The sequence below is a fragment of the Sebastes umbrosus genome, chromosome 2 (genome assembly GCF_015220745.1).
Source record: "Sebastes umbrosus isolate fSebUmb1 chromosome 2, fSebUmb1.pri, whole genome shotgun sequence".
NCBI lineage: Eukaryota > Metazoa > Chordata > Actinopteri > Perciformes > Sebastidae > Sebastes > Sebastes umbrosus.
The window spans coordinates 21,702,573-21,719,627 of NC_051270.1; the positions used below are offsets into that span (position 1 = coordinate 21,702,573).

The 17,055-nt window shown below is 38.4% G+C and overlaps 1 protein-coding gene across 4 annotated transcripts in view; it reads left to right on the forward strand.

The window, feature by feature from the left end:
- The window catches only part of LOC119477745 (protein diaphanous homolog 3-like), a 188,522-nt gene that overhangs the window by 12,214 nt on the left and 159,253 nt on the right, over positions 1-17,055 (forward strand). For all 4 annotated transcript variants that reach the window (XM_037751877.1, XM_037751861.1, XM_037751869.1 and 1 more), the window contains 2 exons: positions 433-537; positions 9,033-9,163. In XM_037751877.1, coding sequence (XP_037607805.1) covers positions 433-537; positions 9,033-9,163 — 236 coding nt within the window. The remainder of the gene's footprint in view (positions 1-432; positions 538-9,032; positions 9,164-17,055) is intronic.

The window sequence follows — 17,055 nt, forward strand, 5'->3', positions numbered from 1 at the left end:
ACACCTATTAATGCAACACTCTTATAGTAACAGGCTTACTTTGGAAGATTACCTTTATAAAGACTTCTGCTGTTGTGAATAAAATAATGTTTAATCCTCTAATATGATATGACCCCCAATTGGTCAAATATAATTTCCAGAAATAAAGCACTATCTTATGTTTTGGCCAATATATGGGAAAACAGAAAAAGTTAATGGGGAAAAATAAATTTGGTAAAAAAACAATCAGCTGTCTACACTAACAATTTGGACCAAAGCTAATATTGCTAAAGTATTGTATAATTAATAAGCTGTGGGAAAAAAACAAAGCAAGTCCTGTCGCCAGAGGTGGTGCTAAAGAATATGCTAGAATATTGCATTTTTAATAAGATAAGATTAAAATTCCAATAAGACTTATACCCTCTTTCTGTTTTTGTTTTCTTTTCTTTTCAGGAGGACATGAACTTGAATGAGGACAAAAAGACTCCTTTGAGAGAAAAGGACCTCAACACAAAGAGAGAAATGGTCATCCAGTATGTTTTTACTGCCTCTAAAACTGTAAGTTTTTGAACGCATATTTCTTTTAACTTAATTTTTCTTCCTATGTTTTGCTGCCTAACTTTATATAGTTTCTTGATTTAAAGGGCCAGTGTGTAGGATTTAGGGGGATCTATTAGTAAAAATTGAGTATAGTATTCATAACTATATTTTCTTCAGTGTATAATCACCTGAAACTAAGAATCGTTGTGTATTCGTTAGCTTAGAATGAGCCCTTCATATCTACATAGGGAGCGCGTCCTCTTCACGGAGTCCACCATGTTGGTCTGCCATGTTTCTACTGTACAGTAGCCGATAACAGACAAACCAAACACTCTCTATAGAGAGCATTTCACATTTGTACGTTACCTGAAGGCCACCGTAGCTCAAACTGCCACCTCCCCACGTGATGTGACTAAATACACACTGATCCTTTTAATGTGTTTAAATGTCATGTATTTTTAAAACCTTATAATTTTTCTCGTACTCTGGGCACATATTATATAATTCTGTGTATTTTTCAATGAAAAACTATGTCTATGCACCTTGCCCGAGAGAGACTGCGGAGGAATTGAATTTGATTATTCAATATCAAAAAACAGTAAATTGGATTACAAGCCAGTGCAATGTTATTTGTCTCGTCATGCATCTCTGTCTCATCAGGAGATGTAGTTACACCTGCACCGGGACACATTTATAAAAATACGCAAATACTGTATTGAGGATAGGAATATTTAACAGAGTAGTCATTAAAATGCTAAATTAAAAGGAGCCATGATTTCAAAAATGGTTCCTTGCAAGAATTTACTTCATATCCTGGCCATCAAATTAGTGATCTGCTTATGTTGTGGAAAGATAGAGCCCAATCCCCAATATCCAAATGAACCCAATATAATGACTGCTGCCTCGGTGCATACTGAGCTTGTCTGGCTTTCTTTCTCTTCCTCTCTCTCTCTGTTCGCTCACCCAGTCCCAAAAGGTGATCAAAATAGATTTTCAGCTTTAATAATTTCTGTTGCTTTTGGGTGATAGTGCATCACAACAGAAATTGTTGATGCTTTTGAGTAATAGCGCTTCACAGCACAAATGGATGAGGTTTGATATTAATTCTTAATTTTGAATGCTGGAAAATAATTGATTAGATTTTGTGAGTTTGCTACCATGGTTGAATGGTCCTCCTTCAAAGTTTCAGCATTGAGCCCAGAGCTTTTCCTTTACTTACCCGCAGAGCAGACAGACTGATCTTGATAAAGGGTGATAAAACTGTTATTGTTCAGAGGAAAACGATTTAAAGACCTTTCTTTCTCTCCCAGACCAAAAAAAGGCCAAGCTTTACATCGATTTCTCTTACCCTTAAGACTAGAAAACCTATTGAAAAAACACTATATGCAGGTGATACTCCATTAAATCTCTACCCCAGAGTGTGTTCATAGTTAATATGGGTTCAGTCTGTGATACTTAGTTTGAATAATAATGAAAACAGCCGACCTGAGGTGTTTTTTGTATTGATTTCATATTAACAGAAGCTTGAGAATAACCTCTTTCTGAGGACACCTACTAACTTAAATCAACTGTTGAACAAATATCACAGATCTTAACCAATGCCCAGGTTACCTCACATTGCATTGCAGACAGCTCAGAGGAGATCCTTTACATGTTTTTTTTTTTTAATGTTTTCCGGTTAACAAGTTTGCACAGTGTCTTGCAAAGAAGGGTTGCATTTATTATATTTGCTATAATCAGACATCCCTCCAAAATTGCCTGAGGCTGTCCATCTCTAGTTACCATGGGGACCAGCCTGTTGATATGCCCGCATTTGTTTACCTACATTGGTAAAATAATATTGCCACTGGCCAAAAGACAACAAATTAAAATCCTTCATAACACCAGTTTTATAAACTGCTACATTTACACAAGTTGTGGTAAATTGCATGTTTAGAGAGGGAAGTTGTGAAAATAAGTGTGTTGACATATGGTATCTCTCATGTCGGTAATTACCGATTATCGATTTCCGGTTTTGCCTGTCCGGTCCGATGTACAACAGTTTGATTTTATGCAAACCGGCTGAACCGGCATTTTGTCATTATGACACGTTCTGGCAAATTAAAAAGAAGCCGACATCAGCAACCTGCGCCGATGGCGTCACAGCGCTAACTCCAACCTGTACTGCATTAGTAATAATAAGCTATGACAATGTTATTAATCTAATATTGTGTTTGTTTATACTCAATTTACTGCTGTGCCGAGGCCGGCAACATGGAGATCAAATTTCAGTAGAGGTGGAAGGGTGGAAGAGACACACAGTGCACGTTGTACGTTGTGTTTGTTTACTTGAAAGTTCATGTGTTTTTTGGTGTGACAAGACATGACGGGTTTCCGCCACCCAGTGTATTGCAAGCCCGGCCGCCCGTAACGTTAGCGTGTGTGTGGTCGAGAGAAAAAGGGGGAGAGGGAGCGAGCGTGTGTGATGGTGAGTATGAAGTCAGTAGTAATATCTGTGAACGTACAGTGTGTGTACAGTTTAGGCTTTAGATGAATAAATGCTACAACTCCTCAAGACCCAAGCCAAGTTTAGTGTTTATGTATCTTGCTTGCCACCTGCTTCAAAGTGAAGAGGGTTAGCCCCGAAGTTAGCGACAACTTCGGGCCAGGCTCACTCAAGGTGACCTTTAAGGTGAACTGGGCCTTTTCTCATTTAGTGACAAGCCGCCCCTCTGAATTTTCAGCGGCTGCTGAGTCAAGTGGGACAACTACCGGTAATAGAGAAATTTAGTATACCGGTCCGGTGTTTGGCTTAATATCAAACTGGTTTCAACACTTTTTCACCAGCCCAACCCTAATACCAGGACCATGGTCAAATTATGACTTTATTTTATGAGGCTGGCCAGGCTCTCGTGTAATAATTTGCCCTCTCAGACTAATACCAGGTCCTTAAGCAATAATACCTTGAAGGTTATGCTATTATTATGAGCGGATGAAGCCTTTTGAAGCTTTGGGGCTTTCTTTCTATTTGCGCAGAAAAGTGGTTCAAGGCTTCAGGGCTTCAAACGCAGCAAGCACACTGGCAAGCACTGGTGGCTTGTAAAACTTATAGTAGCCCTTCAAGACTGGGGCTAAAGAACTACAACACCTCGTTGATTACCAGCAGTGACTGCGACGCTGGTATTGTTGTCTGTGTGTGTCTGTGGACGGATTTTTGTGACTGTGATAGCATTGCAATGGTGCAAAATGCACATCTTCAAGAATCTAAACCAAGTCCAGTTGCTGCTGATTTAACCCTTACTCGGAAACTTTACATATGTGTTGTTGACGTCAAAATGAAGGTTGAGTTCGAGGATGGGTGTGGTCCCAGCAAGGGTGCCGAAAGTAGGACTGAGTTATTCCTTAAAGGAGTTCGCTACTTGTACAACACACATTAAATAAAAAAAAAAACATCTTAAAAATACATACAATCTCAATTATTCTCCTCTCCTCTTACATCACTAATGTGCCTTGATACATGTTCCTTGCTGATATAGCCTGGTGTGATTCTGGCTTGCGATTTTCGCAGATTGCCTTGTAGAGAAACAATTGTCATGTATTTTTCCACACAAAATAATTGCTGACCTTTGCCAGCGTGTTGTGTAGCAGTAGTTGTCTTGAAATAACTTCTTGGAGACCCCACTGTGTTGAGCTGTCTGCAGTTCCCCTGCTGTGTAGGAAATTGTGTTTTACTTAGTGTTGCCTTTTAAAACACCTGGAAACTATTTTCAGAAACTCTGTCTTAGTGATACCGCATGAGGAGATGGGCAAAATCTAAGTAGTTAAAACAATTCTAATGTTCTGAACTAGTGTTCAGTGTTCTTAAATGCAGATACATTTACGTATACACAAGTACATTTTTACATTTACATTCTTTATACAATATTCACATGCACATAATGTACATTCAAATAGTTATTGCTTGCTGTAATTGTTCTCCTGTACAGCTGTGAAGAGATTCCTTCCTTATGCAGTTTCAATGGAATAGATGTGGATCAAAACCCACAGTCCACCTCGATCTGCGCAAAAATATCTTCCAAATTTGATCTTTTTGTACACACTTTAATGTGAACCAGCCATACTGTGGAGCTCAGTTCACTTCGGACTTTCTCAGGATGAACTTCTAGCTAACCTCAGAGACTTTTAATCAGCTAGCATTAGAAAACATGAGACAGGGGCTTACTGTCTAAACATTGATTAAGCATAAATTGTGGTCTACCGTTTCCCAAATTCCATTTGTGGCTTAGACCTCAATTAAAGTGATTGATTGTTGAAAGAGCTGATCATTGAAAGAGAAACAAATGCCCAAGTAGATAAATGTACGTCATATATTGTAAACAGAGCATGTTAAACACTCAGTACTTTTTGAAAAATTAAATGCATTTTGTGTTTAAGTTGCCTAAAATTCCTTTTTTTAATATGAGTTTATGAGTTAATATGAGTTTTTTAATACAAGCATAGAACTTCTATTTTGTTTTATTTAGAGAAACGTATTGCATAGATGCAAACTTGTCCCCTTTTTGGCAAAATGTGCCATTTTGAATGATGCTGAATGTGTTTTCATGATGACAATATTCATTAGTGAATAACCATGCATTTTTAATAATTGTTACATATTTCCCTTAAAAACCTCAATTCACAAATGGATTAGAGCTCACCGGTTAAGGCTGCTTTATCAGTATATGTTCCAGCATATTTTGGTAGTGATGTTGAACTCTTACAGGAATGCTGCTGTTTCTGTCAACTGCAGGGCAGACACAGTAGGATATTTAGGTATTGTTAGCTTTTGCTACGGCAGGGAGACAAAACCTTTGTCGCGTGTCGCAGATCAGGTGTCAGTTGGTATCCGAGGGAAGGGGAAGCTCAGAACAAAAGATTAAGTCCTCTGAGAGTGAGTGTACATTGAGACAGAGGGATTGAGGCATTGATGTTCCATGTTCCGTTGTGAGGCAAGGACGGCCCCAATGGAAATGGAGGCAGGGATGGGGAAGCGATTGGAAAAGAGCTGCTCCATTGCTATGTCTGTTCTAGGCACAGTTATTTGAGAGACAAGTTGAAATCACAGGTGATATTTCTTCCACAGGGTTGCGGGTGGATGTGATGGTGATGTGCGACGATTCGCACTAGTTTGAAGTTAAATTTGTTCATATCTCACTGCTGTCAATCATGCCACTCTTGCTGGGTCAGTGAAAGGTTTTTTACCCCTGCAAAGTTTGATGTAGTGCATGCAAGAGTGGAGCACAACCCATTGCATTGCAAATCAGTTTGCTTATTTTATTTAGAGTTACTGTATGAATACAATTGCCACATTGCATATATATTGGAAAGATATAGCATGGAACTCATCAATTTATAAAAATATCCTCTATAGAGTGGTGCAAGAATGACGTATTTTTGTAGGCCAACCCGGAAGTTAGAATTGCACAGATTCCCTCGACAAAGTTGGATTTTTCCATTGGGTTTTGGATTATTGCAGAAAATAAGCTCTGTGGCAACAAACATTTATGATACTTACACATTTTGTTCCACAAGATAATCTCCACAAATGTACATTACTTTTATGATTTTTGAAGCGTAAATGCAATCGCCAGAAGTAAAAAAAACATATCGTTTGGTCATAAACAAACTACACCACAGTAGCATGAATACGAGTAAGCATGATGACGTTTAGCGGTCTCATTTAGCCGCTTGTTAGTAACCGTCTTTTTTAAGAAAAGCTTCAAAATTCACAAATGGGATATTTACTGACATATTTTATATTGTAAAACAAAACGTTAAAATCTGTTTAGCTTAAGACTTTATTTCAGACATCCAAATAAAAACCCATTCCAAAAACCCATTGACTTCGAGACGTGGGAACCGGAAGTGCTAAAATGCTAATGCATTTCCGGGTTTTAGGACTCATTCCTGGAGCACTCTATTGGACATGAAGAGGCAGAAGGGTCACAGGCAACACTCCCTGGGCTGCCTCTGCAGTAAATGATGTGGATGGGGCTGGGGTTGCAGGTGGGTCCACAGCTCTTCTGAGCTCTTCCTCAGTGGGCGAAAAGGCTGTCACTAATGCTCCTTTAGCGATAAAGGCCTAGCCAGACGTGCCTGTTGCTGCCATGAGCAGCACTCATGGCTCCCTGACTGCTGAAGGTCTTAGAGATACCGAGAAACAAACAGGCTGGTCATCATCATGTCTCTCCAGGATGGGAGAGGAGTTTGACCACTGGGCCAGAAGAGGAAGAGGAAGAGGGAGGCAGACACTCACTGTATCGTTGATGGGCTGGTGCGCAGGCAGGGAGTGGGTAGAATTGGTGAAATTCCCGCTGCTGTTCCAATTACTCCTGTCAGCAAGAGACATATGAGGCAGGAGTCGGCCTAGGCTGATGATGCCAAGAAAGAGTTGCAATCGAGAGCCATCATGAGGGCAGAGAAAAGGGCATGTTTTAGCCACAATGACAACAACACTGGAGGGTGGTGTTGTTGTCACTGAGGAGTGCTAGATTCATAGGACTACTACCTGATTGGGAGGAGGGAGCATTTATATGTCTCGTGGTACTAAGGCAGAGCCTCGTTGGTGTAAACCAATGGGGAAGTCCTTTTTTTCTTTTTTCAGAGGTTCAAACTGGATACCAAGCTATTCAGTAGTCACGTAGCTCAAGCCATAATGATGTTTTTGCTCTCTTGGCTCTCATTCAACGTGCACAATAGATTTGGCTCTGCCTATATGGTTGATCAATTTTCTTTTCTAAGGCTGTAGAGGTGCTTATGATCATTATAACACCTGCTTTGATGATTGAAGATAAAAGTGGGCTTCTTGAGTGAGATTTTGACAGCTAATTTTATATTTCTCATATGTTGAGGAGAATATCTTAGATTGGGTGGGAGAGACAGAGTGAGCATAGCTCCATTGTTTTGGCACCCTGCAAGGGTTAGGGAGTATTTATTCCTGCTGGTAGTGATACAGGCTGATTTCTGAGGCCTTTGATGAATCAAAAAACGTACCCAACGATATATGATGTTTTGGCATTAGTGCAGCTGTCTTGATAAACCAAATAAGTGTAGCTTTCTCTGTACACCACCCTCCCACTGAAAAACACAGAAATGCTTCAGCTTTAATTGTATTGCTCTCCCAGACCATAAATAAAGCTATGTACAGGTATATTCACTAGTTTGGCGAGATGCATGCAGATTGTTATTAGCCAGGGGAGGTACAGTGTTTTTTTTTTTTTTCAAATCTAAAGTCAGATAAATTTTAATTGTAAAATTGTACATTTATAAAGAAACTCTCTTATGGTTAGATGGGGATTGGGTGACCTTTTAGTCATGCAAGTAAAAATAAATAGTACATCTACATGTGACACTTGGCATGATTTCTTTTCTGCCTGTGATTTTAGCGCATTGCAGCCTGTCTCAGTTAATTGCTGTGATTTCTATTGATGACAACATTTTGAACCAACATGAAAAGATTTTAGATTCCGTGCCCCTTTAGAAATGTGCTATTTGGGAAATGTGTCATTTTGGTGTAAGATATTTGGAGGTTTGGAAACTAATTAAGAGACGGTCATATTAAAGAGAACAGAGGAATAAGCATCTGGGTTCATCCATAACCCTGGGCTTGCTTAAGGATGTTAGGCTGCTGGCTTTGATCCAAAAGCCTTGAAAAATTAGGTGGTCAAAAACATGTTGTCGGTTTTACTTCAAATGTTAGACTAATTTAAAATTTCACTGCTTAAGGTGTTTTTTTAAATTATTTTGAACTTTCCATGGTAATTAAGAATAAAAATACATATTTTACAGATACAGGTATGAACAAAAACAGCTAGGCTCAGAGATAACAGGCTCCAGCTCGGCTCTGATTGCTTGTTTTCCTCCGGCCTGTGAAATCTTGCAGATGCCATTAGGAGCACCGGAGGACACAGAGACACTTGATTTTTTTCAGATTACCTGTCTCATGCACTACTGTCAGGATGTAGTGACCGTTTTATAAAAATATATATATTTTTAATCATATTTGCTTCAATTCTACCCACTGTAGCTTTAAAAGGAATAATAGATTCAAACTAGACAAAACATTACCGTGCTAGGTTAGGGAAAACATTCTCTAGAGTCTAGAATATCTCTATGAATGTTTGCTCTTTTGTAAGCATTGCATAGGATTTGCTCTTTGAGTGCCATTTTGTTAAAACATGATTCATTTCCAATGAAGAGAAAATATGGAGAAAAATGGCATGTATACCCACTCATGTGGTGGGGATTATTACAATGAAAGTTGTTCAAGTAGTCTAGACGGAAATTGATTTTCAGGTTTATAAAGAGACGAGTGCACAGTACTGGAAAGGAATCCTTGGACACTTTTTGCACATTGTGCTTTTGCGATTGACTTTTAAAACAACGTAGCGTCTTTCTGTCAGTGTCCTGACTAGTCAAACTTTGGCCTCATGTTGTTTTGATCACTTTTTCCAAGGCTGCACTAAAGAGATTTCTTCTTCCTCTCTTTCTTCCAGGGCAACTTAAGAAGCAGCCATCAGATATCTCCCCAGGAATTCCTGGGAGAACTGAAGTCAGGGGTGATGGACGAACGTCTCTTTGCCTGTCTAGACTCATTGCGAGTGTCCCTCACCAGCAACCCTGTCAGGTACAGTACAAGGTTATGTCAATGGAAATGGACTTGCTCTCTTTAGTTTAAGTCCCACTATTGTCTGATTTCTAATTTCTTTTGTTAATAATTACACAGTAAAAAGACATTTTGATGGGATCACCATCATATGCTTAGTTTTATTAACTATTTGTGTATATTATATTCTATCCTTTTTAAAATTGTATTTCTTTATCAAAATAAATAGACTTCATATTGCGTCACTGTAATGGAATGAAATGATTCAAACAAGACACTAAAAAAAGTGTAGAGTAGCAAAGTGAACAGGGCTGCAGCTCACATACTGTGAACCTCAGGGATTGCGGCTGTGAAGATCATTCCAAACAGAGGTGTGAATCAGAACTGTAGCAAATTGAAAATGCTTCATGAGGAACAAAACACCATAATTTAATTACTGAATTCCTCCAGAATTGACCCAGAATCTGAGTGAAACTGTTTAAACTGTTGAATGCATTGAGTTCTGCTAAGCATGCTCTTGCTTCAGCCCGCCATAAGCAGCATGAGTTTCTTACTGCCCCTTGGGAGTCTTAGTTGACTTAATGCATAGTCTTGTGTAGTTTATATATAGACATACATTTTATGAAAACACAGATTTTATTCAAGACATTTTCTCATTGTTTGTGCTGATTATATAACAAGGAGAGTGTAATTCTGTACATTCAAGCCTTAGAGTTGCTCCAGCTGTCAGAGTAGTCTGCAAAAACATTTATATAATAACTTACTTAACATAACTTCTCCATTTTTCTGTAAAGGCTAGTAGTTTAGAATAGTGCATAATTGGCACACTATCATCAATTTTTATGCAATCTAATTAAGTCCAATCCAATAGCCCAGCAATGAGAACTACATTTTTAAGTTGTTTCAAGATGTTAAAATAGTGTAGTGCACCTGTAATGCATTTTCAGTTACGGTATTCCTAAAATTAATTTTTGTTCACATCTCCCTCACCCAGGCCTCTGTCCATTTGTAAATCAAAAATATTTTTCATATGTTGGTAGGTTTTGTTTGCGGTGATTATCTCTGTAATTTTTTTTATATAGGAGAAATGCTTAATAAGAAATGACAATTATGTAATTTTCACATTTGATCCGTTACATTGATAAGTTCTCTTTTGTTAATAATCTCTTACTAATTACTGTCCATGTTGCAACATTTTTTTTAACTTACGCATACTTGCATGTTAAGCGGCATTGTCGGCTCACAGTCATCATTTTTTTTATTTTTTATTTTTTTTTTTAGATAAGTAGGCTAATAGGAATAAATGTTTTTACATTTGCATTTTGTAAAAGGTCACATGGACCACATTTATAGATGCATTTTTGTTTCCATTTCAGTGACTTACATTTGTTTCTTTGTCACATATCCACACATTTAAAAACACCGTTTTACATTTTGTTTTTTTTACGTTTATGTTGTTTATAGAAAAAAATAGATTCTTTAAATTTAAGTTTTTGTTTGAAAACAATCCATCAATAATTATTTGGTAAAAATTGGAGTATGGGTCTGGGGTATGCACTAGTGCACATCCTGAATATAACATTGTTTGTGGTAGGATGGCTAGTTTTGTAAAGGTTTATTTGTTGCCAGTACAAAGTAAATCTGACTCTGTGACTAGGGGGAGGGGCTGTTTCTTTGGTGCTATCTAAGCCACATTGACGGGCAGATCCCTGGCAGTCTTGTCCTGGTTGTCTCCCTCTCCTAGATTTAGATTGTTGCTTTGGGCTCTCTCTGTCTGAGGTTGGGGATTAGCAAGTTAATTTAACATTATCATATACTCTGCCAAAACCGCTCTGGTCAATCTAAGCTCAAACCTTTAGTCTTCACTGACTTTTTAACACTCTACCACCTCCCATATCGACATGATTTTTTTTATCCCAGTAAGCCATTTTCATGATTAATATCATAGATACTTTTTTTGTGCAATACAGGGTTTGTACGGAATTTGAAAATAGCTATTTCCAGGCTTGAAAAAGTTTGGAAAAATAAATCAATGAAATAGATTAACTTCACAAACATCTACAGTATATGTGGCTCAATTGAGATCGGTTGAGAAAATCCTTTTATTGTTTTAATTGACCAATTTAATGTTAGAGCAGATCACTCAATCTTCTCTTTGTGAGGTAACATCCTCTCTACGTCGACCTGAGTTGCAGCTTGTATGCCAGGAAAGTGCAGATTTAATCATGTTTGACTTTACATGGACAAGTAAACGGAAAGGCACGAAAAAGACCGGGACATGGGACATGCCAAATGTGGACTGTGGGGAAAAACATTTGATATTTCTAACATGGGAGAGGCAGCGCTAGCTAGCCATGCTAAAGGATCAATGTTGCGAATCAGCTCTCACCCCCATCATAGGCTTTTTTACTGTGGGTACCAACGTGAGGACACCTGCTGCTACCCTTAATACTGGCCCTGTTCAGACCTGGCATTAACATGCGTCTTGGGTGATCTGATCACAAGTGCACAGCTCTAAGTACGTCTGTTCACACCTGGCATTAGAATGCGTCTCCACATTGCAGTCGTTCAGTAATATTACAAGAATGTCAGTAGTATTTATCCTACATATTTGTGAATTTCATTTCACAGACTATGTGGTCATGGACTTTTGCCTCAAATTCATGGAAATGTTTTGCTAAAGTGTGTATGAACCCTGATACACTCTACACATTGCTTTCTTGTAAAATAGTTCTGTCATGCTGTTAACGGCAGATTGAGGATGACTGCGGTCTTGCATCATGTTACGGACTCCCGCCTGGTCTTTTTCTGTTTGCAATGTGGTGTGCTTTTGAAACAGAAGGTGTTGTCTACACCAGTGGTCGGTAACCTTTTTCATATGAGGTTGAAGTCTGTTTTAAAGCTCAACTCCAGTCAGATGACAGGAGATAAACATTCTGACCAATTGAAAATAGTGTTCATTCTCATGCCTAAGGAGGATTTTCACTAATTATCTACTCTCAACGGCCAATATACAACAATAGACAATAGCATTGCATCTCATGCGTCATGATATTATCGAGAACCGTTCCAAAGCAAGTATGCATCACCTGACACTCTTTCACACAGACGGACTCAACTGTTTTTTTAGGTGTTTATATATATTTGGCTGGATAGTTTCAAATTGGTTAAATATAGTAATCACTACTCGCTGTGTCTTTTTTGCATAAAATATTTTATCCCTTTAATCTATCCCTCAAGCCATCCTTTCAGATTGGGATGACTACCCTCCTTTTTCTTACTTCTCTTCCTTTTGCATTGCCTCTAACCACTTCAGCATCAGTGAATGAAAATTAGTTTATTTATATGTTGTTAACACAGCTTGAATCTCTCATCTCATTGATTTTCACCAGGTGTAAGCCTTCCCATGGCTAATAAAGCCTTCCTGCTGCCAGGCTCATCTTTTTGAGTTCACATGTGAATAGCACTCCCGCCCACTGCTGCTCTCTCCCACCCAGTAGTGCATGAGTGACGGCACATGGATGTAGGAGTTAAAGAACAGAGACCTCATTATGTTTTCTAGAACCTCTTGAGCAGTGCAGCTCTATCAAGACAGCAAGAGAAAATTGATGCTAAGAGTCTTTAATGATGATGAATACACTTTTATGTGAGCCACACTTTGTTTTTTATTCAAATCAATGACATTAGCAAAAAATGTGCAAACACTGCCAAGGACAGATGTGCTTCAGAACTTGAATTAGGCAAACATACTCAAGTGTTAATTTTGTTAACTGTAAATATCATGCAATATATGTTTGCCAGTTACCTTTTTTGATGAGACATTGGTTCGATTAACATTATATTAGAGACCATATTAACTCATGTAATATGAGAGACTAAATTAATGTTAGCAATGAACTATGATCTGCTCAAAATATATAAAAAAAATGTGAGCAAAATGGAATATAAAAACAAAAACTCTCAATAGATTGCATAGTTCAATAAAAAAAAAAAAAAAAAAAAAAAAATGCATGTCCTGTTCAACCACGCCTCTTTGTCATTGCCATATTTCTCTCTATTTCGCTCGGTACCTGTATCCTCTGCCCTGCTGCACTTGCAGTGTCTATAAACGGTTTTCAGAGCTTGGTGAATGAGAGAATTGTAGATAAAGTTCACAGCTTGCTTGATGGTAAAGAAAACAGAAACTGCAAATAATTTGGACTGACTATTGTGGTCGGAGTAGCGGTACCTCTGGCCCAGCAGAATGTGGAAAAAAGATGCAGTGGCTTAGTTACTTCCATACTTTATTCCTTGATGCTTTATTTTGATGACTGTTTCCATCTGTGCTAAATGCTATATAAAGGCTGTTACTTGTTATAAATGCAACAGTTAGGACTGCACCATGTAAACAAAATGCCTACATTCTAGGAATCGTGTATTTACAACGTGACACAAAAAGGTTATTTCCTAACATGCTGTATGTAATGTATAAATAACGTATAGGATAGCTGGCTACATGAGCTCCCATAAAACTGTGACGTAAATAGCAACAGTCTGTGCGTACCCACTGCTGTTTATGGGACCTTCACCTGTGTGATCCTCAAGGAAAACGTGGCCTGTAGGCACTGACTTTTGATAAAATCACCACTAATAAAATGGACAGTCAGGCTCATGTATAATGACACAGTCTGGCTTGACCATAAATCTGCCGTAGCTAGAAACAGTGGTCCGACAGCGGTAACCCCTTGCGATCTAATAGCACCATTACAATCCTGAGTTGTGGGATTGATTTGGCAGTAAAGGTGTTTTTGTGTGCCACTGTTTTTGGATGCTGATCACTGTCACTTTCTTGGCACTGTTGTAAACAAACATCTCTCACTCCCTGCCTCCGTCCAATATCAGGTGTTTGCATTCTGCTAGTATAGGCTGACAGACTTATGTGCTCCCTCATCAGGTTCCTTCTAGCGGAGCAGGCAGACTTACAGGTAATTTGGTACTTCCTGCAGCTCCAGAGTGTCCTGTGCTGCTTGCCTCTGACCCCTGTATACTTTACCCACCTCAGCTATTCTAGCTCTCTCTCTCCCTTTTTGTGAAGAGAGGCCACAGCACTAGCCCACAGGACCAGCAAGGCTACAGGATGTAATAGTATTAAATGGATTTGATAAATGGATCTGACAAACAAGTGGAAATTGTTTTTTGATTTTATATTAAAACTGACCTTCGGGTTTAAGGTTCCAGATTTATTTATTTATTTTCAGTTTAGCTATAAAGTAGGGTGCAGTTTGGCATCCCTCCTTACAGCAACGTTTTTAATAAACCTTGGATGCTTTTTCCGCCTCTCATACACCTGCCACCCATGTAGTGCACACACAGATTCTCAGTTCCTTAAAACGATCATACTGATAGTGTTATAAGTATAAAATATACACAAAAATGCCGTTTTTAAAATACAGGAACTATACAATCATTGGCCACTTTATTAGGAACACCTGTAATATAATCAAATACTATGGCTCAACCACAAATTCTACCTTCACAAAGATAACGAGAGGTATTCATTTAACAATATGTTTATTATTGAGGTTGTACAGTAGTTTGCAGTGGTGTTGAACTGGACTGTATTATATTGAAAGGTGTTTCTAATGTTTGGTCTATCCCATTTACATTGTTTTTATATTATTACATTATTATTTATTATAATATTATTATTATATTTGTTTTAACAGGTATTATTAACAATTATTTAAAAAAAAAAAAAAATTATGCACATCTTTTTAAAAAACAAAAATCTGAATTGTTTTTTTTATATTTTCTAGGGGCATTTTTGCCTGTTATTGGACAGATGAAGAGTGTAGTGGTAGACTGAAAACGGGGAGAGAAAGAGGGGTATGACACGAAAAAAAATTCCCACAGTTGGAATTGAACCGAGGACGTTGCGGTTACTTGTTTGTAGTAGAGGGACCTCAATCGGTCCTCACTGAATGAAATGACCTCTTCTATTTTTAATTCAGATGTTCTACATTGCTGTGACTCTCTACTCTCTGTACCTGGAGAGCCCTCCTGTAGTCACTTAACTTGCTATACTTGGGACAACATTTTAAAGTTCATTTTTTATTTCTGGTTCATAATCGCTTTAGTGGAGTGCAACACTGTGCTGCACTGCCTGGGAACCTTGGAGGCATTCTCCTGAGACTCCGTTAGAAGTCAAGCTACCTTAGCTGTGAAGTTAGCCAGATAAGGCGCCTCATTTTTCTCTTTGATTTATGACTGTTTTTGTTTCCCAGGGAATGGGATGATGAATTTGTTTTCCTTATTTTTTTAATGCTTTCTCCCTCGCTCTGTTTCTTGGTGTCTTTCTGTGAGATGATAGCTCTCAGTCGAGTACTGCTGTGCTTCTTCTGCATCTGTTGATGATGGGGAGGTGTGATTACAGTCTGCCTCCGATCCCAGACTGAGCATTAATTACTGTTTACTGCATTGCATAAATAACAAATAAAAGTAGTTTACATTATCTCATCCACAATTGTGAGACTGACCAAAAACAAAATCTTTTTCCAACAAGTCATGTTGAAATTTTAGGCAGTTTTTGCAAGATTTTAAGTAGCCAGATTTATGTGCGTCAGTTGCAGATGGACAGCTGCTAGCAGAATCATATTTCTATACACTGTCCATTAGTGTCTTAATAGTGAGGGGAAAATACTATCCTGGCTCCAGAACTCCAGTTTGGTCTGGTGTTGAGCTCATTGACGGTGGTTTTCTTGGTTGTAAAAATAACAGAGCCAATCAAAGCTTTGTAGGCATGATTAAGACTGGTGAATTCATCTTCAAGTGTGCATGAGATCAATACAGACATACGGGTTAATCTGATTTACAGAACACAATAAAATAATAACAATTCTTATTTGATTGACATGCCAAACGTTTACTACTCCGAGCAAACACTACCGCAACTTCCTTGTCAAAAATGAAAATGACGTTGACAGGACACAGACATAAATGAATACTGATCGGTTAAGGCAAAATAGACACAATCATTTGTGCATTTTATGTCTTTATTTTAGTAAATAGATCATATTTACCGGGGGGCAGTGCACCTTAATCAACACTGAGATTTAAAACACATTAATACAAATGTGCCATGGTTAGCTTCATATGTTTGTGAAATGCTCACTGCTGGTGGAGGAAATACACCAAAATTTTTGCTGCATCTTTGAAAGCAGCATGTGTAGATGTGTTCTGTGACCTATGTAAACTTTGAAGGGGCCCAAGGCCATGCTCCACTATAAAACTGTACGTGTGTTCTGTGACCTATCTATATGATGCCAAATGACTAATGACAGCAATGTTAACAGGTAGCAGTCGGACATAAATCGGTGCCGCAGTTTCTCCAGCAGCTGATGGAAGTGTTTTCAGATCATTTGTACACAACACGGCTCCAAACACTGAGGACATTCAGACAGAGAATGTGATTAAAGTTTGTCATTTGGAATGTGGGAGGGGTGCCAGATGTTAGGAACTAATGAAACCCAAGGGCTGCCAAAGCATGCTAGATTAGCAAACAGAATTTAAAATACTAATTACTTTAGAGTCTAGACAGACAGCATGTCAAATACAAAGCACTTACAACGTATATGACTATATGCATATAACTACTGATTCATCTCTGAAAGTTATAAATCATCAACATTTGGTCAGGTCACATTATTCATCACACAAGCCCCAATGCCTTGAGTTGTAATTGCCATTGGTGGCTATAAACTGGGCAGACACTGTACGTATTTAGCCTGATTTAGCCCAGAATTGGTTGCCCCCGACTAATTTAGAACCGGGCCGGATTTCTGCCAGATCGGTTGTCGTTTGACGTGCAGTTGGAGGGAGGGTCACAATGCCAGATCATTTTGCCTGAACGATCAACAATCTGGCTCTCAGATAGT